The sequence below is a fragment of the Pristiophorus japonicus genome, chromosome 11 (genome assembly GCF_044704955.1).
Source record: "Pristiophorus japonicus isolate sPriJap1 chromosome 11, sPriJap1.hap1, whole genome shotgun sequence".
NCBI lineage: Eukaryota > Metazoa > Chordata > Chondrichthyes > Pristiophoridae > Pristiophorus > Pristiophorus japonicus.
In genome coordinates, this window is record NC_091987.1 from 17,518,956 (window position 1) to 17,542,120 (window position 23,165).

General features: G+C 49.8%; 1 protein-coding gene across 5 annotated transcripts in view; it reads left to right on the forward strand.

Moving 5' to 3' along the window:
- robo2 (roundabout, axon guidance receptor, homolog 2 (Drosophila)) overlaps nucleotides 1-23,165 on the forward strand; it is a 790,970-nt gene that overhangs the window by 569,773 nt on the left and 198,032 nt on the right. For all 5 annotated transcript variants that reach the window (XM_070893255.1, XM_070893256.1, XM_070893258.1 and 2 more), the window contains exons 10-12: nucleotides 4,938-5,019; nucleotides 5,891-6,059; nucleotides 12,935-13,101. In XM_070893255.1, the coding sequence (XP_070749356.1) occupies nucleotides 4,938-5,019; nucleotides 5,891-6,059; nucleotides 12,935-13,101 (418 nt within the window). The remainder of the gene's footprint in view (nucleotides 1-4,937; nucleotides 5,020-5,890; nucleotides 6,060-12,934; nucleotides 13,102-23,165) is intronic.

Here is a 23,165-nt window from a genome sequence, read left to right on the forward strand (position 1 = left end):
GCTAGAACCTCACACAACCTTCACACCGCCTGTCTCTGTTAATGTACGTGCTAGAACCTCACACAACCTTCACACCGCCTGTCTCTGTTAATGTACGTGCTAGAACCTCACACAACCTTCACACCGCCTGTCTCTGTTAATGTACGTGCTAGAACCTCACACAACCTTCACACCGCCTGTCTCTGTTAATGTACGTGCTAGATAACCAGAGGTCATTGATTTAAAATAAGAGAACTAGAGGGGAGATGAGGAGACATTTCTTCACTCAGAGGGTTATTAAGATCTGGAGTGTAACTTTCAAAAGGCAATTGAACATGGCCTCCTTCTGTGCTGTAACATTCGATGATTCTACAATTCTGTTGTATATTCCACACCCTTCATTAACACTCTCTGATGGGGAGGTTGCATTGAGTGTATTGGTGAGACGTGAGGTAGGCTGGGGGATATGGGGAGAAGGTGGGTAGGTGGGGTTGGGGGATATGGGGAGAAGGTGGGTAGGTGGGGTTGGGGGATATGGGGAGAAGGTGGGTAGGTGGGGTTGGGGGATATGGGGAGAAGGTGGGTAGGTGGGGTTGAGGGATATGGGGAGAAGGTGGGTCGGTGGGGTTGGGGATATGGGGAGAAGGTGGGTCGGTGGGGTTGGGGATATGGGGAGAAGGTGGGTAGGTGGGGTTGGGATATTGGGAGAAGGTTTGTCGGTGGGGTTGGGGGATATGGGGAGAAGGTGGGTAGGTGGGGTTGGGGGATAGGGGGAGAAGGTGGGTATGTGGGGTTGGGGGATATGGGGAGAAGGTGGGTAGGTGGGGTTGGGGATATTGGGAGAAGGTTTGTCGGTGGGGTTGGGGGATATGGGGAGAAGGTGGGTAGGTGGGGTTGGGGGATAGGGGGAGAAGGTGGGTATGTGGGGTTGGGGGATATGGGGAGAAGGTGGGTAGGTGGGGTTGGGGGATATGGGGAGAAGGTGGGTAGGTGGGGTTGGGGGATAGGGGGAGAAGGTGGGTAGGTGGGGTTGGGGGATATGGGGAGAAGGTGGGTAGGTGGGGTTGGGGGATATGGGGAGAAGGTGGGTAGGTGGGGTTGGGGGATATGGGGAGAAGGTGGGTAGGTGGGGTTGGGGGATATGGGGAGAAGGTGGGTAGGTGGGGTTGGGGGATATGGGGAGAAGGTGAGTAGGTGGGGTTGGGGGATATGGGGAGAAGGTGGGTATGTGGGATTGGGGATATGGGGAGAAGGTGGGGTTGAGGGCTAAGGGGAGAAGGTGGACTCATCTAGCAAAAAGGTCCAAGTTGATCCTTTCCTGTTCTTGAGAATTCTTTTCGAAAGGCCAATGCCAGGCCCTCCTCTCCACCCTGCGAACTCGCTCTCTCAGCCCTGATCACAATAGCAGACGGTGGCCTTCCGTGCGTGAACTCAGTACATCCTCAGTTATGGAGACAGTCTGCTGTATAAACGGTAGAGCTGTCGTGGCAGCTGCTGATAGAAAGGACTCGGAAAGATGACGCGGGAGATAAAGCATGAGAAGGAAAGTCTGTCTGCGGGACCTGGAATGTTGTCCGACATAAATTAATGCTAAATCGCCTTTCGACAAAACAGAATTTATTGAAAAATTAATGTCAGCGTTGGTTTAGGTAAACAATTTAGCCTTTCTTGTCATGTCGCAAGGCAGACACAGGTCAGGTGGGGTTAATGCGTTTCTGCTGTCGGAGTTGGATTAAACTCATCGCTTGAACAGTCCTGCTTTACCCGGGTCAGTCCCCGAGAGCAGCAATTAAAACCAGCAGCCAGGGGAGCTCAAACTAAACTTTCACTGGGACTGAGATCAGAGGCCCCTTGGAGAGAGACGGTGGTACCGAGCAGATGCCTGAGCTCCGTGCTCAGCATTGTAGAATAGTCAGAGGAGGCCATTCAGCCCATCCCTGCCTGTGGAAGCTCTTTGAAAGAGCTGTCCAGGTAGTCCCACTCCCCCGCCACCTCCTGCTCTTTCCCCACAGCCCTGACATTTTTTTTCCATTTCAAGTATTTATTCAATTGCCTTTTGAAAGTCACTATTGAATCTGCTCCCATCGCCCTTTCAGGCAGCGCATTCCAGATCATAACCACTTGCATCGAGAAAACAAATTCTCCTCTTTTACCGTAACTCCGTGTCCTCCAATTGTCAATCCTCCTTCCATAAGAACATAAAAACATAAGAAATAGGAGCAGGAGCGGGCAATACGGCCCCTCGAGCCTGCTTCCCCATTTAATACGATCATGGCTGATCTGATCATGGACTCAGCTCCACTTCCCTGCCCGCTCCCCATAACCCCTTATTCCCTTATCAGTTAAGAAACTGTCTATCTCTGTCTTAAATTTATTCAATGTCCCAGCCTCCTCAGCTCTCTGAGGCAGCAAATTCCACAGATTTACAGCCCTCTGAGAGAAGACATTTCTCCTCATCAGTTTTAAATGGGCGGCCCCTTGTTCTAAGATCATGCCCCCTAGTTCTAGTCTCTCCCATCAGTGGAAACATCCTCGCTGCATCCACCTTGCCAAGCCCCCTCATAATCTTACACGTTTCGAGACCCCTCATAATCTTACACGTTTCCAGTGGACTTGTTTGCATTATTTTCTTTAAACAGGAGCTGGCTGGTCTCAGCCAGGGTGGGAGTCGGGGTTACAATGTGTGCATCCGCTCAGTCACCCTTGGACTGGGGATAGGGGAAAGAGTCTGACAGGACATCTCACCGATTGCTGAATTCCACAGTAACTCCTGCTGCGGAATGTGTGTCTGCGGACGCTGTGTGAGGAGAAGGTTGGGCTTGGTAGTCATGATCCTGCAGTCGAATGGCCTGCCGATAGTCGTGATCTGGACTCGCCTCTCCCTGCATAGAATGGTCACTCCTTGGAATGGGATTTGGGAATGGGGGCAAGCATTCTGGAGTTGGATTAAGAGGCGATGGGGGAATTGCAGGTTGATAATCATAAAATTCTAGAATCTTACAGCACAGAAGGAGGCCATTCGGCCCACTATGCCTGTGCTGGCTATTTGAAAGAGCTCTCCAAATTTTTCCCCACAACCCTGTAAATTAGTCTTCTTTGGGTACATGTCCAACTGCCCTTTGAAATCCTCTGGAATCGGTTTCCACCATCGTTTCAGATCGTGCGTTCCATATCACAACATCCCTCTATGTGAGGAAATGTCTTCTTTCCCCCGTACTAGTTTCTTTCCCAATGATTTTAAACCTGTGACCTCTGGTTACCGACCCGCTTGCCAGAGGAAACAGTTTCTCTCTCCTTGCTCGATCAGAACCCATATTAAATCTCCCTCACCCTTCTCTGCTCCAAGGAGAATAATCCCAGCCTCTGCGCATGTACCAGAGGGCAGCCTATGTCGCCCAGTATTGCAGGAAGGAGAGCAAGGAGCTCTCCTCGTGTCTTAGCCAACATTCCTCCCTCGACCAAACTCCACCCAAACATGTTGGTTGCTCAATCATCCAGTTGCCATTTGCGGGATCTTGCTATGCGCAAACTGCACTTGCTAACATCGCAGCGCTCGCTGCATGTCCCAGTAATTTATTGCGGGTTAGGCATTTTCAGATGGTTTCGATGGGATGTGCTGAGGTGCTGTATCTATAGTTGTATATCATCATCATAGGCAGTCCCTAGGAATCGAGGAAGACTTGCTTCCACTCCAAAAGTGAGTTCTCAGGTGACTGAACAGTCCAATATGGGAACTACAGTCTCTGTCACAGGTGGGACAGACAGTGGTTGAGGGAAAAGGGTGGGTGGGACTGGTTTGCCGCACGCTCCTTCCGCTGCCTGCGCTTGCTTTCTGCCAAATACTGCCCTAAGTGGAGGAGGTGCATCCGGGAGGATGCCGAGCACCTTGAGTCTCGTCGCCATGAAAATGCAGTTGTACAAAGCTTTGGTTTGACCCCCCCATTTCGAGCACTGTGTTCACTGCTGGGCCCTGCCCCAGGGAGGATATATCGGTCTCGGAGGGGAACCAGCGCAGAATCACCAGAATGATACCAGGGATAAAAGGGTTAAATTATGGTTACACAGACAGGGCTTGTGTCCCATTGAATATAGGAGATTAAGGGGGGGGGGTCTAATTGAGGTATTTTAAATGATTAAAGGATTTGATAGGTTAGGTAGAGAGAAATTATTTTCTCTGCTGGGCGAGTCCAAACTAAATTAGATAGATATGGAGCCAAGGCAGAGAGCTGTGGAAGTTGCGTCATTGAATAAATTTAAGATAGAAATAGACAGTTTCTTAACCGATAAGGGAATAAGGGGTTACGGGGAGCGGGCAGGGAAGTGGAGCTGAGTCCATGATCGGATCAGCCATGGTCTTATTAAATAGTGGAGCAGGCTCGAGGGGCCGTATGGCCTACTCCTGCTCCTATTTCTTATGTTCGTACGTTCTTAAATGGAGTTAAGCTACTGATGATCCATGATCTAATTGAATGGCAGAACAGGCTCGAGGGGCTGAACGGCCTCCTCCTGTTCCTATGTATCAATCTGTGTCTGTCCATTCTCGAGGGAGGAAAAGTAGATATAGAAGCAGTTCAGTCAATGCATTGCAGCAACTCGCCAAGGCTTCTTCGGCAGCACCTCCCAAACCCGCGACCTCTACCGCCTAGAAAGACAAGGGCAGCAGGCGCATGGGAACACCACCACCTCCACGTTCCCCTCCGAGTCACACACCATCCTGACTTGGAAATATATCGGCCGTTCCTTCATCGTCGCTGGGTCACAATCCTGGAACTCCCTCCCTAACAGCACTGTGGGAGCACCTTCACCACACGGACTGCAGCGGTTCAAGAAGGTGGCTCACCACCACCTTCTCAAGGGGCAATTAGGGATGGGCAATAAATGCCGGCCTTGCGAGCGACGCCCACATCCCGAGAAAGAATGAAAAATAAAGTTTATCTAACTTTGTGTCTAAATCCTAGGTCACGGACTCTGGTATCTATACCTGTGTGGTCACAAGCTCAAGTGGAGAAACTTCCTGGAATGCATTTTTGGAAGTGCGAGGTAATTCATTAATCTTGGCTTTTATTGTTCGAAGCCAAAGTATTCCCCAATACTGTAGAATTAAAGGCGCCCTTTCCTTTAATCAAGAAGCTGAGCCCTGTCGGGCAGGACACCACTGATGTTGAAAGGAGGGGAGGAGAGAAGGGGAGGTAATTCAGCAAGTGGGGAGAATCTTGGGTTTTGAAAGCCTGGAGGTTGGAGGTGGAATAGACGACTGAAAGAGACAATACCAGAAGAGAAAACTGAGACAGAAAGGGCCGGGGGGTGACGGGTGGGGGTCAGGGGGGGACAAGCTGCAGGTCAGTGGATGGTCAGGGTTCGGCTGGAGGGCCAGGAGGTCAGGGATTGAGCTGCAGGTCACTGGAGGGTCAGGGGTCAGGGTCGCTGGACACTCAGAGGTCTAGTCGAGTGAAGGTTGCCAGCGGGTCGGGGTCAGGGGATGAGCTATGGATCGCTGGAGGGCCAAGGGTTGGGAGTCGAGCTGCAGGTCACTGGAGGGTCAGGGAATGAGCTGCAGCTCACTGGAGGGTCAGGGGTCAGGGTCGATGGACAGTCAAGGGTCGAGAGTCGAGTGACGGTCGCTGGAGGGTCAGGGTCAGGGTCGCCGGACAGTCAAGTCAAGGATCGTGAGTCGAGTGAAGGTCGCTAGGGGGGTTGGGGTCAGGGAGATGAGCTGTGGGTCACTGGAGGGTCAAGGGGTCATGGTCGCTGGACAGTCAAGGGTCGTGAGTCGAGTGAAGGCTGCTGGGGGGGTCGGAGTCAGGGAGATGAGCTGCAGGTTGCTGGAGGGTCAGTGGATGAGCTGCTGGGCGATGGACAGTCACGGGGATCAGATTCTGAGCGGTCTCTGAAACAAGTTTTTTTTTTGTAGAATCGGGCGTTGCGATTGTCAACATCAAGATGGACATGGACGCCCTGCCAGGATCGCCTTCCAAGCCGCAAGTCGCTGATGTCACGAAGAGCAGCGTCACACTGTCCTGGTTGGCGGGGAAGCACGCTGGATCTTCGCCGGTCACGTCCTACGTCATTGAGGCCTTCAGGTACGTGAGGGCGAGGAATCGCTGTCACTCTCCCTCTTTCGTTATCCCAAAATATTACTGAACTGGAGATGGTGGGAGGGAAGCAGGGCGAGAGAGAGAGAGCCAAGTCTGTGAAGTGTCCGCCTTGGCTCAGAGGGTCGCACTCTCTCTCGCCTCTGGGTCAGAAGGTTGTGGGTTCAAGTCCCACTCCAGAGGTTTGCACACGCACAAAAATCTGAGCCTGACACTCCCAGTGCAGTGCTGAGGGAGTGCCGCACTGTCGGAGGTGGCGTCTTTTGGAAGAGACGTTAAACCGAGGTCCCGTCTCAGGTGGATATAAAAGATCCTACGGCTACTATTTTGAAGAAGAGCAGGGGAATTTTCCCCAGTGTCTTGGCCAATATTTACTCCTTAACCAACATCACTAAAGCAGATTATCTACTCATTATCACATTGGTGTTTGTGGGAGCTTGCTGTGCACAAATTGGCTGCTGCATTTCCCTACATTACAACAGTGACTACACTTCAAAAAGTACTGAATTGGCTGTAAAGCATCCTGAGGTTGTGAAAGGTGCTTTTCCTTCATTCTTTTTTGCATGTCAGGCATCAGGACCTGGCCATTAGGAAGTACAAAGGAACCAAAGAGTTTACAGCACAGAAGGAAGCCATTCGGCCCATCATCTTTGTGCAGGTTCATTTCATAGAGCAATGCAAAGCTACTGCTCCCTGCCAATAGCCCTGCATCTTTCTCTGCCTCAAATATTTGTCCAATTTCTCCTTAATAACATCTTCTACTGTTCCCTGTGGCAAAACATTCCATGTACCAACAATCCTCTGTGTATAAACAATTCTCGTACACTGACTCCCTCAACGGTAATTTAAATTGATGATCCTTCATCACTGACAGAGAGGAATGGTAGTTCCCCATTAATCCTATCCAAATTCTGTATAATTAAAAAAATTCTCAATTAAATCTCTTAGCCTGTTATGCTCCAATCTTTTCTCATTTAGTTTCTCGTTTCAATTTTTATAAATGACCGCAATGCAAGGTTACCGCTCCCTCCCAATAACCCTGTATCTTTCTCTGCTTTAAATACTTGTCCAATTTCTCCTTAATAACATCCACTGCTCCCTGTGGCAAAACATTCTATGCGCCAACAACCCTCTGTGTAGGGGCAGCATTATTGCAGATGATACAAAACTTGGCGTGGCAACGTAATAGATAGCGATGAGGATTGTTGTAGACTTCAGGAGCACAGAGACAGGATGGTGAAATGGGCAGAAGCACGGCAGATGGAGTACAATGTGTCGAGCAGAGGGCGCTTGGTGTCCATATACACACAACCTGAAAGGTGGCAGGGCAAGTTGATGGGGTGGCCCAAACAGCAGATGGGTAACTTGGGTTTATAAAGAGAAGGATAGAATATAAATGCAAAGCGATCATGCTCGAAATTTATAAATCGCAGGTTCGACCTCAGCTGGAAAATTCCGGGCAATTCCGGGCGCCACACTTCAGGAAAGATGTAAAGGCCTTGGAAAGGGTACAGAGGGGGTTTACTGGGATGTTACCGAGGATAAGGGACTTCAGTTATGAGTGGTTGGAAAGATTGAGCCCTGTTTGACCCCGGTCCGGACGTGGATTGGGTCTGTAATGGATCCGTTGGTGAGGATCACGGCCTGCATGTCATCATGGAGCAGGCGGAGGATGGTGTCGAACTTTTGGGGGCATCCAAAACTGAGGAGGGCGCTCCATAGACCCTCGCGGTTGACAGTGTCAAAGGCCTTTGTAAGGTCGAAGAAGGCCATGTATAAGGACTGGCGCTGTTCTCTGCATTTTTCCTGCAGCTGTCGCGCTGTAAAAATCATGTCCGCTGTGCCCTGTAGGGGATGAAATCTGTACTGTGACTCCGGGAGGAGCTCCTTGGCCACAGGGAGAAGACAGTTGAAACATAGAAACATAGAAAATAGGTGCAGGAGTAGGCCATTCGGCCCCTCGAGCCTGCACCGCCATTCAATAAGATCATGGCTGATCATTAAACTTCAGTGCCCATTTCCTGCCTTCTCTCCATACCCCTTGATCCCTTTAGCCGTAAGGGCCACATCTAACTCCCTTTTGAATATATCCAACGAACTGGACTCATCAACTTTCTGTGGTAGAGAATTCCACAGGTTCACAATTCTCTGGGTGAAAAAGTTTCTCCTCATCTCGGTCCTAGATGGCTTACCCCTTATCCTTACCCCTTACCCCTTATGAGGAGGACTCCAGTGATGACTTTCCCAGTGGCTGATAACAGGGAGATTCCTCTGTAGTTGCCGCAGTCGGACATGTCCCATTTTTTAAAGATGGTCATGATCACGAAAAGTTCGAACGGTTCTCCTTGGAACAGAGAAGTTGACGAGGTGACCTAAAAGAGGTTTTCAAGATAATGAGAGGATGTGATTGAGTTGATAACTATTCCCTCTGGCGAGTGAGTCAGTAACTGGAGGTCACAGATTTAAAATTATTGGACAAAGATCTCGAGGGAAGACGAGGAGAAATGTTTTCACTCAGAGAGAGTTGTGGGAGTCTGGGCGCTCTCCCTGAAAGGGATGAGGGGACTGATTCCATCGATCATTTTAAGAGGAAGTGGAAGGGTACTTGAGGAAGAAGCAGGGATGTGGGACTGAGCGCGACTGCTCTGTCAAAGAGCCGGCAGAGGCACGACGGGCCGAACGGTGCTGTAAGATTCTATGACTCCCTTAAATCTGTAGCCTGCTGCGTTCCAGTGGAAATAGTCCCTCCTTGTCCACGCTGTCAAATCCAAGAGCAGTCCAACAGTAGTTTTTAGTTTCATGTTTCCTCTGACTTAATCAGTGCTCCGTAGTTCCAAGAAGGAACTTGGCTGAAATCATAATACCAGCGCTTCAAGGGATTGCTGGTGCAAAGTGATGCAACAGGAATATTAGAAACAGGAGGAGGCCATTCAGTCTGTTCCGCCATTCAATTAGATTGTGGCTGATCTGCATTGTAACTCCATCTACCCGCCTTGGTTCCGTAACCCTTAATACCCTTACCCAACAAAAATCTATCAATCTCACTCTTGAAATTTTCAATTGACCCTGCAGCCTTTGCAGTTTTTTTGGGGGGGAGAGAGTTCCAGATTCCCACTCCCCTTTGTGTGAAGAAGTGCTTCCTGACATCACTCCTGATCAAAAATAGCTTGCATTCATGTAGTGGCTTAAATGCAGTAAAACATCTGCTTCGCAGGAGCATTAGCAGACAAAATATTTAAAGAGATATTAGGACAGGGCTTGGTCAAAGGCTTCGTTTGTAGGAAAGAAAGACTTGCATTTATATAGTGCTTTTCACGACCACCGGATGTCTCAAAGTGCTTTACAGCCAATGACGTACTTTAGGAGTGTAGTCACTGTTGTATTGTGGGAATCGTGGCAGCCAATTTGCGCACAGCAAGCTCCCACACACAGCAATGTGATAACGACCAGATAATCTGGTTTTTTTTTGTTATGTTGATTGAGGGATAAATATTGGCCCAGGACACCGGGGAGAGCTCCATTGCTCATCTTCGGAATAGTGGCCATAGGATCTTTTACCTCAATCCGAGAGAGCAGATGGGGCCTCGGTTTAACGTCTCATCCGAAAGACGGCACCTCCGACAGTGCAGCACTCCCTCAGCACTGCACTGGGAGTGTCAGCCTAGATTTTTGTGTGCTCTAGTCCCTGGAGCAGCATTGTAAAGGAGGGTAGCGAGGTGGAAGGGCGGAGAGCTTTAGGGAAGGAATTCGGGAGTATGGGGCCTGGAAAGTGGAAGGCACAGGTGGAGCGCTGAAAAAAAATCAGTGATGGACAGGGGGCCAGAATTGAAGGAGCGCCGAGATCTCGGGGGGGGGGGTTGGTTGTGGGGCTGGAGGAGGTTGCAGAGATAGGGAGGGGCGAGGGCATGGAGGGATTGGGAAACCAGGATGAGAAATTTATATTTGAGGGGTTAAGAACATAAGAACATAAGAAATAGGAGCAGGAGTAGGCCATACAACCCCTCGAGCCTGCTCCGCCATTTAATACGATCATGGCTGATCTGATCATGGACTCAGCTCCACTTCCCTGCCCGCTCCCCATAACCACTTATTCCCTTATTGGTTAAGAAACTATCTATTTCAGTCTTAAATTTATTCAATGACCCAGCTTCCACAGCTCTCTGAGGCAGCGAATTCCACAGATTTATGACCCTCTGAGAGAAGAAATTTCTCCTCATCTCAGTTTTAACTGGGCAGCCCCTTATTCTATCATGCCCCCCCAGTTCTAGTCTCCCCCATCAATGGAAACATCCTCTCTGCATCCACCTTGTCGAGCCCCCCTCATAATCTTATACGTTTCAATAAGATCACCTCTCCTTCTTCTGAACTCAATGAGTTGAGGCCCAAACTACTCAACCTTTCCTCATAAGTCAACCCCCTCAACTCTGGGTTGCCGGACCGGGAAGGGCCTAGCATTCAGGCTTCTTGACACTGCCACTTGCCTACGCTATGGTGAGCTCCAGATGTCCAGGTGGACCCGGGAATGGTCAGGACAAGAGATCAAATGTGAAGTTTAGAAGAGATTCACTCGCTGTGGCATGAGAACCGTCAACTTAACACCTGGATCAGCTGTGTTCTCACCCCTGTCGCCTGGCGCCAACTGCAATGGACTCGATTGCCAGGCAACTAGGAGACTCAGGGTATTGGAGTGAAATATATTTTGTGTTCAGGAATTATTGTCCCAGAGCTCATTATGCATGAGGTAATTAGATAGGGAATTAGAAATAAAATAGGGAATCAGCAATCTAATAGGCCGCATTGTTCATTGTTCATAGGTTTATATGTAACCTTCAGGGCTGCTGACCGAGGGCCATGCGGCTCTTTGTCGGCCGGCGCGGACACGATGGGCCGAAATGGCCTCCTTCTGCCCTGTAAATTTCTATGTTTCTATGTTTACCCAGAGAGGGGTGAGAATGTGGAACTCGCTCCCACAGGGAGTGGTTGAGGCGAATAGTACCGATGCATTTAAGGGGAGGCTGGATAAACACATGAGGGAGAAGGGAATAGAGGGTTATGCTGATAGAGTTAGATGAGGAAAGACGGGAGGAGGCTCGAGTGGAGCATAAACGCCGGCATGGACTGGTTGGGCCGAATGGCCTGTTTCTGTGCCGAATAATCTATATAATCCTACGTAATATTAATAGATTAAGCTGCATGTTTGCTCCTGGTCTCTGTTTCTAAGTTGCTTCAACAAATGAGGGACTTCAGTGATGTGGAGAGACATTAGAAGCTGGGGATGTTCTCCTTAGAGCAGAGAAGGTTAAAGGAAGATTTAATAGAGGTGTTCAAAATGATGAGGGGTTGTGATAGAGTAGATAGGGAGAAACTCTTGCCATTGGCTGGAGGGTCGGTAACCAAAGGACATAGATTTAATGTAATTAGCAAAATAACCACAGGAACAGGAGGAGGCCATTCAGCCCCTTCAGTCTGTTCCGCCATTCAATTAGATCTTGGCCATAGACCGCCCTAAGTGGAGGAAGAGCATCCGGGAGGGCGCTGTGCTCCTCGAGTGTCGTCGCCGAGAGCATGCAGAAACCAAGCTCAGGCAGCGGAAGGAGCGTGCGGCAAACCAGGCTCCCTGCCCACCCTTTCCCTCAACGACTATCTGTCCGACCTGTGACAGGGACTGTGGTTCTCGTATTGGACTGTACAGCCACCGAAGAACTCATGCTAAGAGTGGAAGCAAGTCTTCCTCGATTCCGAGGGACTGCCTATGATGATGACGGCTGATCTGCATCTTAACTCCATCTACCCGCCTTGGTTCCGTAACCCTTTGTCTAACAAAAATCAACCAGTCTCAGCTTTGAAATTTACAATTGACCCCCAGCCTCAGCATCTTTTTAGGGGAGAGAGTTCCAGATTCCCACCGCCCTTTGTGTGAAGAAGTGTTTCCTGACATCACCCCTGAATGGCCTGGCTCTAATTTTAAGGTGACGCCCCCTTGTTCTGCATGCCCTCCCACCTCCCCCCCCCTTGCTCCGCTACCAACCAGGAGAAAATAGTTTCTCTCTATCTACCCTATCAACTTGTTGAATCATCTTAAACACCTCAATCAGATCACCCCTTAATCTTCGATACTGGAGGAAATACAAACCAGAGGGGAGAAGAGGAGAATTTGTTGAGTCCTAACTCACACCAAGTCCTGCTCACCCATTACCCCTTGTGCTCGCTGACCTATATTGGCTCCTGGTTAAGCAACGCCTCGATTTCAAAATTCTCAGCCTTGCATTCATATCCCTCCACGGCCCTCGCCCCTCCCTACCTCTGTAATCCCCTCCAGCCCCGAGATGTCTGCGCTCCTCTAATTCTGCCCTCTTGAGCATCCCTGATTATAATCACTCAACCATCGGTGGCCGTGCCTTCAGCTGCCTGGGCCCCAAGCTCTGGAACTCCCTCCCTGAACCTCTCCGCCTCTCCACTTCTCTCTCGTCCTTTAATATACTCCTTAAAACCTCCCTCTTTGGCCCCGAGCTTTTGGTCACCTGGCCTAATATCTCCTTATGTGGCCCGGTGTCACATTTATCTGTTTTGTCCAATAAAAACTGGGGATGTTTTACTATGTTAATGGCGTTATGTAAATACAAGGTGTTGTTGTTGTAATCTGAAACGCGCTGCCTGAAAGGGCGCTGGAAGCAGATTCAATCGCAACTTTCAAAACATAGCTGAAGCAAGGTGGGGCGAAGGGAGGAGGTGGGGATGCGGGAAGGGAGGGGTGGGGGTTGTGCGGGGAAGGTGGGGGGTGGGGGGGGGGGCGGCGGGGAAGGTGGGGGGAACTCTGAACTAACAGTGTAGTAATGAGTTTCTCCTTCGTTTCTTTGCTTCAGTCAATCTGTGAGTAACAGCTGGCAAACAGTGGCGGACCACGTGAAGAACAGTTTGTTCACCGTCAGGGGTCTCCGGCCCAACACTATCTACCTCTTCATGGTGCGTGCTGTCAACGCTCAGGGAGTCAGTGACCCCAGCCAGATGTCCGACCCTGTCCGGACTCAAGGTAAGAGCGTCGCCCTCTTGGGGCTTGGGGAAACGCAGCTTCTCAGTGAGCACCCATCGCCTGGCCGCGCCCAGTTGCAGCAGTAATTGGCGTGCAGCAATCAAACTCAACGGCCCTGAGTTCGCTGGAGTTAATAGGAGAGTAGAATCATAGAATGGTTGCAGCACAGAAGGAGGCCATTCGGCCCGTCGAGCCCGTGCTGGCTCTCTCCAAGAGCACGTCAGCCAGTCCCACTCCCCCACCCTCCACCCGTGGCCCTGCAATTTTTATTTCCTTCAGGTAAAGTAATCGGACAAAGTTACTGCTCTTCATTGCTGACCCTTGCCCCCTTGCTGGATGGGATGCTGTGAAGGGTAGGGTCGGAGGAGGCTGCGATGTCAATACTTAAAATGGATAATTGAAGAGGCGAATGGAATGCTGGCCTTTATCTCGAGGGCTGGTATACAAAGGGGAGGAAGAGATGTTACAGCTGTATACAGCTCAGGTCGGACCCCGTCGGGAGAAACTGCATCCAGTCCTGGGCCCCGCCCCTCAGGGACGCTATATCGGCCTCGGACGAGGAGCAGCGCAGAGTCACCAGAATGATACCGGGGATAAAAGGGTTAAATCCCGAGGGCAGGTTGCACAGACTGGGCGTGTATTCCCTTGAGTGTAAGAGATTAAGGGGTGATCTGATCAAGGTGTTTAAGATGGTTAAAGGATTTGGTAGCGTTGATAGAGAGAAACTATTCACTCCGGTGGGGGGCGGGGGGGGGGGGGGGAGTCCAGAACAAGGGGGCATCACCTTAAAATTAGAGCCAGGCCGTTCAGGGGTGATGTCAGGAAGCACTTCTTCACACAAAGGCTGCTGGGAATAAGAACATAAGAAATAGGAGCAGGAGTAGGTCATATGGCCCCTCGAGCCTGCTCCACCATTTAATAAGATCATGGCTGATCTGATCATGAACTCAGGTCCACTTCCCCGCCCACTCTCCATAACCCCTTATCCCCTTATTGTTTAAGAAACTGTCTATTTCTGTCTTAAATTTATACAATGTCCCAGCTTCCACAGCTCTCTGAGGCAGCGAATTCCACAGATCCACAACCCCCTGAGAGAAGAAATTTCTCCTCATCTCAGTTTTAAATGGACAGCCCCTTATTCTAAGATCGTGCCCTCTAGTTCTAGTCTCCCCCATCAGTGGAAACATCCTCTCTGCATCCACCTTGTCAAGCCCCCTCCCCCATAATCTTATACGTTTCGATAAGATCACCTCTCATTCTTCTGAACTCCAATGAGTAGAGGCCCAACCTACTGAACATTTCCTCATAAATTCGAACCCCTCATCTCCGGAATCAACCTAGTGAACCTTCTCTGAACTGCCTCCAAAGCAAGTATATCCTTTCGTAAATATGGAAACCAAAACTGCACGCAGTATTCCAGGTGTGGTCTCACCAATACCCTGTACAACTGTAGCAAGACTTCCCTGCTTTTATACTTCATGCTCTTTGCAATAAAGGCCAAGATTCCATTGGACTTCCTGATCACTTGCTGTACCTGCATACTAACCTTTTGTGTTTCATGTACAAGTACTCCCAGGGTCCCGCTGCACTGCAGCACTTTGCAATCTTTCTCCATTTAAATAATAACTTGCTCTTTGATTTCTCTGGTCTGGAACTCTCTCACCCCCCCCTCCCCCATCTATGTTTCTATGACATGGTAACATGTCAGTACGGGAAGAGGCTAGGTTGAAATTAGCAGAAGAACAAAAAGAGGGGAGAGAGATTAGCTAAGGAGAAACTGTTTCCAGTGGCAGGGTCGGCAACCAGAGGACACAGCTTGAAGATAATCGGCAAAAGAACCAGAGGGGGAGATTATCATATATTTTTACGCAGCGACTTGTTGCGATCTGGAACGCGCTGCCTGAAAGGGAGGTGGGAGCAGATTCAGTAGTAACTTGAAGTGGAAGCATTTGCCGGGCTATGGGGTAAGAGCAGGAGGGAGTGGGACTGATTGGGTAGCTCTTTCACAGAGCCGACACAGGCACGATGGGCCGAATGGCCTCCTAAGCTGTATAATGCTGCGGAATTCCGTGAGAGAGTCTTGGCCTCTCATTAGCTTGTCATTACCACAGCCCGTTCCAAACATCATGCCAGTGCGGATTCAGCTCCTGACTGTACCCCGAGCGACAGGCCTCCGAGGAGCTGGCATTTACACAGCGGCTTAAGAGGGTTGTCGCCAGAATGTTGTGCGTGCTTCAGAGTCAGAGGCACTCAGCTCTGTGTCAATGCAATGTCGCGCGGCGTGATTAGAGTTGGGCTGCCTGCAAACACAGAGCTAAGCCCATTCTGAATCCAAATTAAAAGCGAGATGCCTTCGAGTGTGGCCCATCCAATTACCCGAATCCAAATTGAGCAGTGACTCCTCTCCGATCGCTTTTACATCTCCTTGATGTTTCGGCTTAGACAGTAAGTTGTGGCCCAGCTATTTGACTATGGGGTGCATCACCCGATCCCATTCGCACCTGCAGAATTTTCCAAGTGGGGTGGGGGGGGGGGCAACGTCCGGTTTTATTTTTTCTTTACTTTTCCCTTCCTAGCCGTGAGGGGCTGAGGCCAATGGCGAGGCCGGGTTGTGATGGGCCAGTTCAGCGCACGTCGCTGCCCATGAGCTTCAGCCGGGAAGTTCATTCGCCGGTGTAGAATGGGCGTCGGATACCCCAGGAAGGTTCGATCCCCGGCCCGCGCCCAGCGCATCGATCAACAGTTGGGGTGCCACAATCAGCCCGCGATCCTGTGGGGTCAGCCGTGCCTCAGCGGGCGGAACCCTCGCCTTTGAGTCAGAAGGTTGTGGGTTCAAGTCCCACTCCAGAGACTGGAGCACATAATCCAGCTGACACTCCCAGTGTCAGTGCTGAGTGAGCGCCGCACAGTCAGAGGGGCAGTGCTGAGGGAGCGCCGCACTGTCGGAGTTGCCGTCTTTTGGATTAGACATTGAACCGAGGCCCGTCTGCTCTCTCAGGTGGATGTAAAAGATCCCACGGCCACTATTTTGAAGAAGAGCAGGGAGTTCTCCCCGGTGTCCTGGGACCAATATTTGTCCCTCGACCAACATCACTAAAAAACAGATTATCCGGTGATTATCACGTTGCTGTTCATGGGAGCTTGCTGTGCACAAATTATCTGCCGCGTTTCCCATATTACAACAGTTACTACACTTCAAAATTTCTTCATTGGCTGTAAAGCGCTTTGAGGTAGTGGAAGGTGTTCCACAAATGAACGTCTTTCTTTCGTTCTTTCTCTAACTAAACTCTGATCAACCGAAAAGTGCCTATGTGTGGGTCCAGGGAAGGACAGCACCAGGCTGAGCTATTCTGCCCTCTGTGGTCAAATAGTCTTTAGCACTCATGGTCTCGTCTCACAGGGTCACTTACAACAACAACAACAACAACAACAACAACTTATATTTATATAGCGCCTTTAACGTATTGCAATGTCCCATGGCGCTTCACAGGAGTATTATGCAATAATAATTTGACACGAGCTGCATAAGTAGAAATTAGCACAGGTGACCAAAGGCAGTGTGAGCTGCGAGGAGGATGCTATGAGGCTGCAGAGTGACTTGGATAGGTTAGGTGAGTGGGCAAATGCATGGCAGATGAAGTATAATGTGGATAAATGTGAGGTTATCCACTTTGGTGGTAAAAAACAGAGAGACAGATTATTATCTGAACGGTGACAGATTAGGAAAAGGGAAGGTGCAACGAGACCTGGGTATCATGGTACATCAGTCATTGAAGGTTGGCATGCAGGTACAGCAGGCGGTTAAGAAAGCAAATGGCATGTTGGCCTTCATAGCGAGGGGATTTGAGTACAGGGGCAGGGAGGTGTTACTACAGTTGTACAGGGCCTTGGTGAGGCCACACCTGGAGTATTGTGTACAGTTTTGGTCTCCTAACCTGAGGAAGGACATTCTTGCTATTGAGGGAGTACAGCGAAGGTTCACCAGACTGATTCCCGGGATGGCAGGACTGACATATGAAGAAAGACTGGATCAACTGGGCTTGTATTCACTGGAGTTCAGAAGAATGAGAGGGGATCTCATAGAAACGTTTAAAATTCTGACGGGTTTAGACAGGTTAGATGCAGGAAGAATGTTCCCAATGTTGGGGAAGTCCAGAACCAGGGGTCACAGTCTAAGGATAAGGGGGAAGCCATTTAGGACCGAGATGAGGAGAAACTTCTTCACCCAGAGAGTGGTGAACCTGTGGAATTCTCTATCACAGAAAGTTGTTGAGGCCAATTCACCAAATATATTCAAAAAGGAGTTAGATGTAGTCCTTACTACTAGGGGGATCAAGGGGTATGGCGAGAAAGCAGGAATGGGGTACTGAAGTTGCATGTTCAGCCATGAACTCATTGAATGGCGGTGCAGGCTAGAAGGGCCGAATGGTCTACTCCTGCACCTATTTTCTATGTTTCTCTGTTTCTCTGGTCAAAGAGGTATGTTTTAAGGAGCAGCTTGAAGGAGGAAAGAGACCTAGAGAGGCGGAGAAGTTTAGGGAGAGAGTTCCAGGGCTTCGGGCCCAGGCAACAGAAGGCACGGCCACCAATGGTTGAGCGATTATAATCAGGGATGCTCAAGAGGGCAGAATTAGAGGAGCGCAGAGATCTCGGGGTGTTGAGGGGCTGGAGGTGATAACAGAGATAGGGAGGGGCGAGGTCACAGAGGGATTTGAAAACAAGGATGAGAATTTTGAAATTGAGGCGTTGCTTAACCGGAAGCCAATGTAGGTCAGTGAGCACAGGGGTGATGGGTGAGTGGGACTCGGTGCGAGTTAGGACCCGGGGCAGCCGAGTTTTGGATCACCTCTAGTTTACGTAGGGTAGAATGTGGGAGGCCAGCCAGGAGTGCGTTGGAGTAGTCAAGTCTAGAGGTAACAAAGACATGGATGGGGGTTTCAGCAGCGGATGAGCTGAGGCAGGACGGAGACAGACGATGTTACTACGGGCGGGGGAAATAGGCGGTCTTAATAATGCTGCGGATATGTGGTCAGAAGCTTGTTTTAGGATCAAATATGACACCAAGGTTGCAAACAGTCTGGGTTCAGCCTCAGACAGGAGTTGGGGAGAGGGATGGAGTCAGTGGCTAGGGAACGGAGTTTGTGGCAGGGACCGAAAACAATGGCTTCGGTCTTCCCAATATTTAAGTGGAGAATTAGAGGGCCCGTGGACGCATCCCGAGCCAAAGGCAGCACCTTCAGGAGAGGAGGAAGGTAAATGGCCTCGCCTCTTCCTATCTCTGTAATCTCCTCCAGTCCTACAACCCCCTGAGATATCTGCACTCCTCCAATTCTTTCCTCTTAAGCATCCCCGATTTTAATCGCTGCATTCAGCTATCTTCGGCTGCCTCGCTCCAAAGCTCTGGAATTCCTTCCCTAAACCTCTCCGCCTCTGTCTCCTCCTTTAAGACGCTCCTTAAAGCCTACCTCTCTGACCAAGCTTTTGGTCACCTGCCCTAATATCTCCCTATGTGGTTCAGTGTCAAATTTTGTTTTCATAACGCTCCTGTGAAGCTCCTCGAGATGTTTTACTATGTTAAAGGCGCTATATAAATGCAAGTTGTAATTATTCTATCACCCATAAAATCAGATTTGGAGAGAGAGAGAGAGAGAGCGAGTGACGGAGAGAATGAGAACATTAAAGGGACAGGCAGAAAGAAAGAGACAGATAAACAGAGCAAATCAGATAGACGCACATAGAGAGAGTGCAACCAAGCGACCGAGATAGACAGAGACAAAGAGATATGTAGACTCAGTTAGAAAGAAGAAGAGAGAGACAGAGATGGAGAGACAGTCAGAGAAAGAGTGCGTCAGAGAGACAGTGACGTGCACACCGTCAGAATGAACAGCAGAGAGAGATAAAGAGAAAGAGAGAGGGAAAAAGAGCAAAGGACAGAGAGCAGATGACCATGAGGAACAGTGTCAGAGAGAGACAGGTGGACAGAGAGAGAGAGAGAGAGAGAGAGGGACACGGAGAGAAAGAGAGCAAAGGGCATAGACAGAGATGGTCAGTGAGAGGGGTGGAGTGCGACAGAGACACAGAAAGCAAGACAGACACGCAGAGGGGACAGGGAAATGATGCAAGGCAGACGCTGCTCATTTATGAGTAATTAATTAAAACACTTGATTCCAATTACATTCATTTGCATAATTAAATGAGGCTGGAGCTGAGCCCTTCGAGGCAGCACCCTGTGGTTGTCAGAAACATTCCATGATGACTGCTGCTTTACCATGAATTATAGCGAAGGGAAAGAGTCATTATTTAATCTGGCAGCAGGCTGCTTGCTGCACGCAGAGAAAAGTAAAGTAAAGCAAGCACTCCCCAGAGCCACGTGAGGTGAATTTGTACTAGCCTATCGCTCCCTGCGAAAAATAAATTGGAAGGCAGAAAGGCAGACTTGCATTTCTGCGGTGCCTTTCACGACCACCAGACGTCCCAAAGCAGTCGACAGCCAAGTACTTTTTTTTTTGAAGTGTAGTCACTGTTGAAATGTTGGATTCACAACAGCCAATTTGTGCACAGCAAGCTCCCACAGACAGGGATCTTTTATTTCAGTGATGTTGAGTGAAGGACAAGTATTGGCTGGGGAGAACTCTTCGAGATAGTGCCTGTGGGACCTTTTACAATCGCCCAAGAGAGCAGACGGGGGGCCCTCGGTTTAACGTCTCATCCGCAAGACGGCACCTCCGACAGTGCGGCACTCGCTCAGCACTGCACTGGGAGTGGCAGCCTAGATTTTAGTGTTCGAGTCGACTGGAGTGGGACTCGAACCCATGGCCTTCTGGCTCAGTGGGGAGAGAGAGAGAGAGGATGCAGCCCACTGAGCCACAGCTGACAGCCAGGTAGCAAAGGGAGTCAGGCGGATATCAACGCCCGAGAGACGGCGACTCCCCTTACGTCCCGATGCGCGTTCTGTTGCTCCGTCACACCGCCGGCCCTCGTCCTGCGTCGCTGACCGTGTAAAGTGCAGCTGCGATCCCACAGAGATTGGGGTGGGGGGCGGGGATGGAGAGGCAAATCAGATATGTGGCTCACTGTTCGGTTTGTGGTGACACCCAAGCGAAGGGTCACCCAGTCCCAGAGGGCTCGAAGGAGCAGGAGAGAAAGTCCAAGTTTGCAGATGACACTAAGCTGGGTGGCAGTGTGAGCTGTGAGGAGAATGCTAAAAGGCTGCAGGGTGACTTGGACAGGTTAGGTGAGTGGGCAAATTAATGGCAGATGCAGTATAATGTGGATAAATGTGAGGTTATCCACTTTGGTGGCAAAAACAGGAAGGCAGAATATTATCTGAATGGCGGCAGATTAAGAAAAGGGGAGGTACAACGAGACCTGGGTGTCATGGTACATCAGTCATTGAAAGTTGGCATGCAGATACAGCAGGCGGTGAAGAAGGCAAATGGTATGTTGGCCTTCATAGCGAGAGGATTTGAGTATAGGAGCATGGAGGTCTTACTGCAGTTGTACAGAGCCTTGCTGAGGCCACACCTTGAATATTGTGTACAGTTTTGGTCCCCTAATCTGAGGAAGGACATTCTTGCTGTTGAGGGAGTGCAGCGAAGGTTCACCAGACTGATTCCAGGATGGCAGGACTGACATATGAAGAAAGATTGGATCAACTAGGCTTATATTCACTGGAATTTAGAATAATGAGAGGGGATCTCCTAGAAATATATAAAATTCTGACGGGATTGGATAGGTTAGATGCAGGAAGAATGTTCCCGATGTTGGGGAAGTCCAGAACCAGGGGTCACAGTCAAAGGATAAGGGATAAGCCATTTAGGACCGAGATGAGGAAAAGCTTCTTCACTCAGAGAGTTGTGAACCTGTGGAAATCTCTACCACAGAAAGTTGTTGAGGCCAGTTTGTTAGATTATATTCAAAAAGAAGTTAAGTGTGGCCCTTACAGCTGAGGGGATCAGGGTTTATGGAGAGAAGGCAGGAGTGGGGTACTGAGGTGAATGATCAGCCATGACCTTATTGAATGGTGGTGCAGGCTCGAAGGACCGAATGGCCTACTCCTGCACCTATTTTCAATGTTTCTATGTTTCAGCAGCTCACAGTTAGATGGGGCCAATCTTGGCTTTTAGAAGGTTGCAGGCGGGAGGGGTCGGACTGCGGAGTTCCCCAGTTTCGAGGGCGAATGAGTAAGAGCGGGAGACAATAAATCTCGATTTCAACATGGCGAAGTGCAGGGAAAGCAAAAACTTGCATTTATATGACGCTGTTTAGAACCTCAGGCTGTCCCAAAGCGCTTTCCAGCCAATGAAGTACGTTTTGAAGTGGAATCACTGTTGTAATGTAGGAATCAAGGTGGACAATTTGCTCACAGCAAGCTCCCGAAACAGCAATGCAATAACAACCCAGATTATCATTTTTTTTCTTGACGTTGGTTGAGGGATTGGAGAGGAGGAATGCAGCGTAGGACGAGGGATTTGGAGCTGAACAGCATTTGCATAGTGTCATGCAGAAAACACAGAAAGTTAACATTCAGGTACAGCAAACAATTAGGAAGGCAAATGATATGTTGGCATTTATTGCAAGGGGGTTTGAGTACAAGAGTAAGGAAGTCTTACTACAATTGTACAGGGCCTTGGTGAGACCACACCGAGAGTACTGTGCACAGTTTTGGTCTCCTTATCGGAGGAAGGATATGCTTGCCTTGGAGGCGGTGCAACGAAGGTTCACTCGATTGGTCCCGGGGATGAGAGGGTTGTCCTATGAGGAGATTGAGTAAATTGGGGCCTGTACTCTCTGGTGAGAGGTGATCTCATTGAAACATACAAGATTTCTGAGGGGGATTGACAGGGTAGATGCAGGGAGGATGTTTCCCTTGGGTGGGGAGTCCAGAACCAGGGGTCACAGTCTCAGAATAAGGGGTCGGCCATTTAAGACTGAGATGAGGAGAAATTTCTTCACTCAGAGGGTGGTGGATCTTTGGAATTCTCTGCCCCAGAGGGCTGTGGATGCACAGTCATTGAATATATTCAAGACTGAGATCGATGGGGAATCAAGGGATTATGGAGATAGTGCTGGAAAGTGGAGTTGAGTTCGAAGATCAGCCATGATCTTATTGAATGGCGGAGCAGGCTCGAGGGGCCGAATGGCCTACTCCTGCTCCTAATTCTTATGTTCTTATGTTAACGTAGAACACCCCAAAGCCCTTAACAGAGGTGTCATTGTACAATTTGACACTGAGCCATGCAGCAGTTATTGGGGCAGGTGACCAAAAGCTTGGTCAAAGAGGTGGGTTTTAAGGAGCGTTTTAAAGGAGGTGAGAGAGACGGAGCAATTTCAGGAGGAAATTCCAGAGCTTGGGACCCAGGCTGCTGAAGGAACGGCCGCCAATTGTGGAGTGAAAATGGGGGCGGGCGGGGGCAGGGAGGGAGAAACAATGATAAAATTGAGAGAGGCACATGAGAAAGATTGTGATAAAGACCAAGAGGTTGGAAAACAGAGAGGCATCACCGATCAGATGGAAACTGTTCCTTGCACATTGCCCAGAAGTGGGAGGGAGGGCGATGGTAGGAGAAGACCCTCCCCTGGGGCCACCTTCATGAAGCCCCCAGCTCCTTGCCCTCTGCCCCGGTGATCAAGGTCACATTGCTACCGTCCTGGTCAATCTCGGGTGCCAATCAATATGAGAGGGCAGCGGAGAAATGAGAGAGCCTGGAGCTGCATTGTAAACTCATCCAAAACTCGGCTGCCCCGTGTCCTAACTCGCACCAGATCCCGCTCACCCATCACCCCCTGTGCTCGCTGACCTACATTGGCTCCCAGTCCGGCAACACCATGATTTTAAAAGTCCCATCCTTGTGTTCAAATCCCTCCATGGCCTCGCCCCTCCCTATCTCTGTAACTGTCAAGAGCATGCAGAAAACAAGTGCAGGCAGCGGAAGGAGCGTGCGGCAAACCAGGCTTCCCACCCAGCCTTTCCTTCAACCACTGTAATTCCCGTATTGGACTGATCAGTCACCTGAGAACTTACTTTTAGAGTGGAAGCAAGTCTTCCTCGATTTCGAGGGACT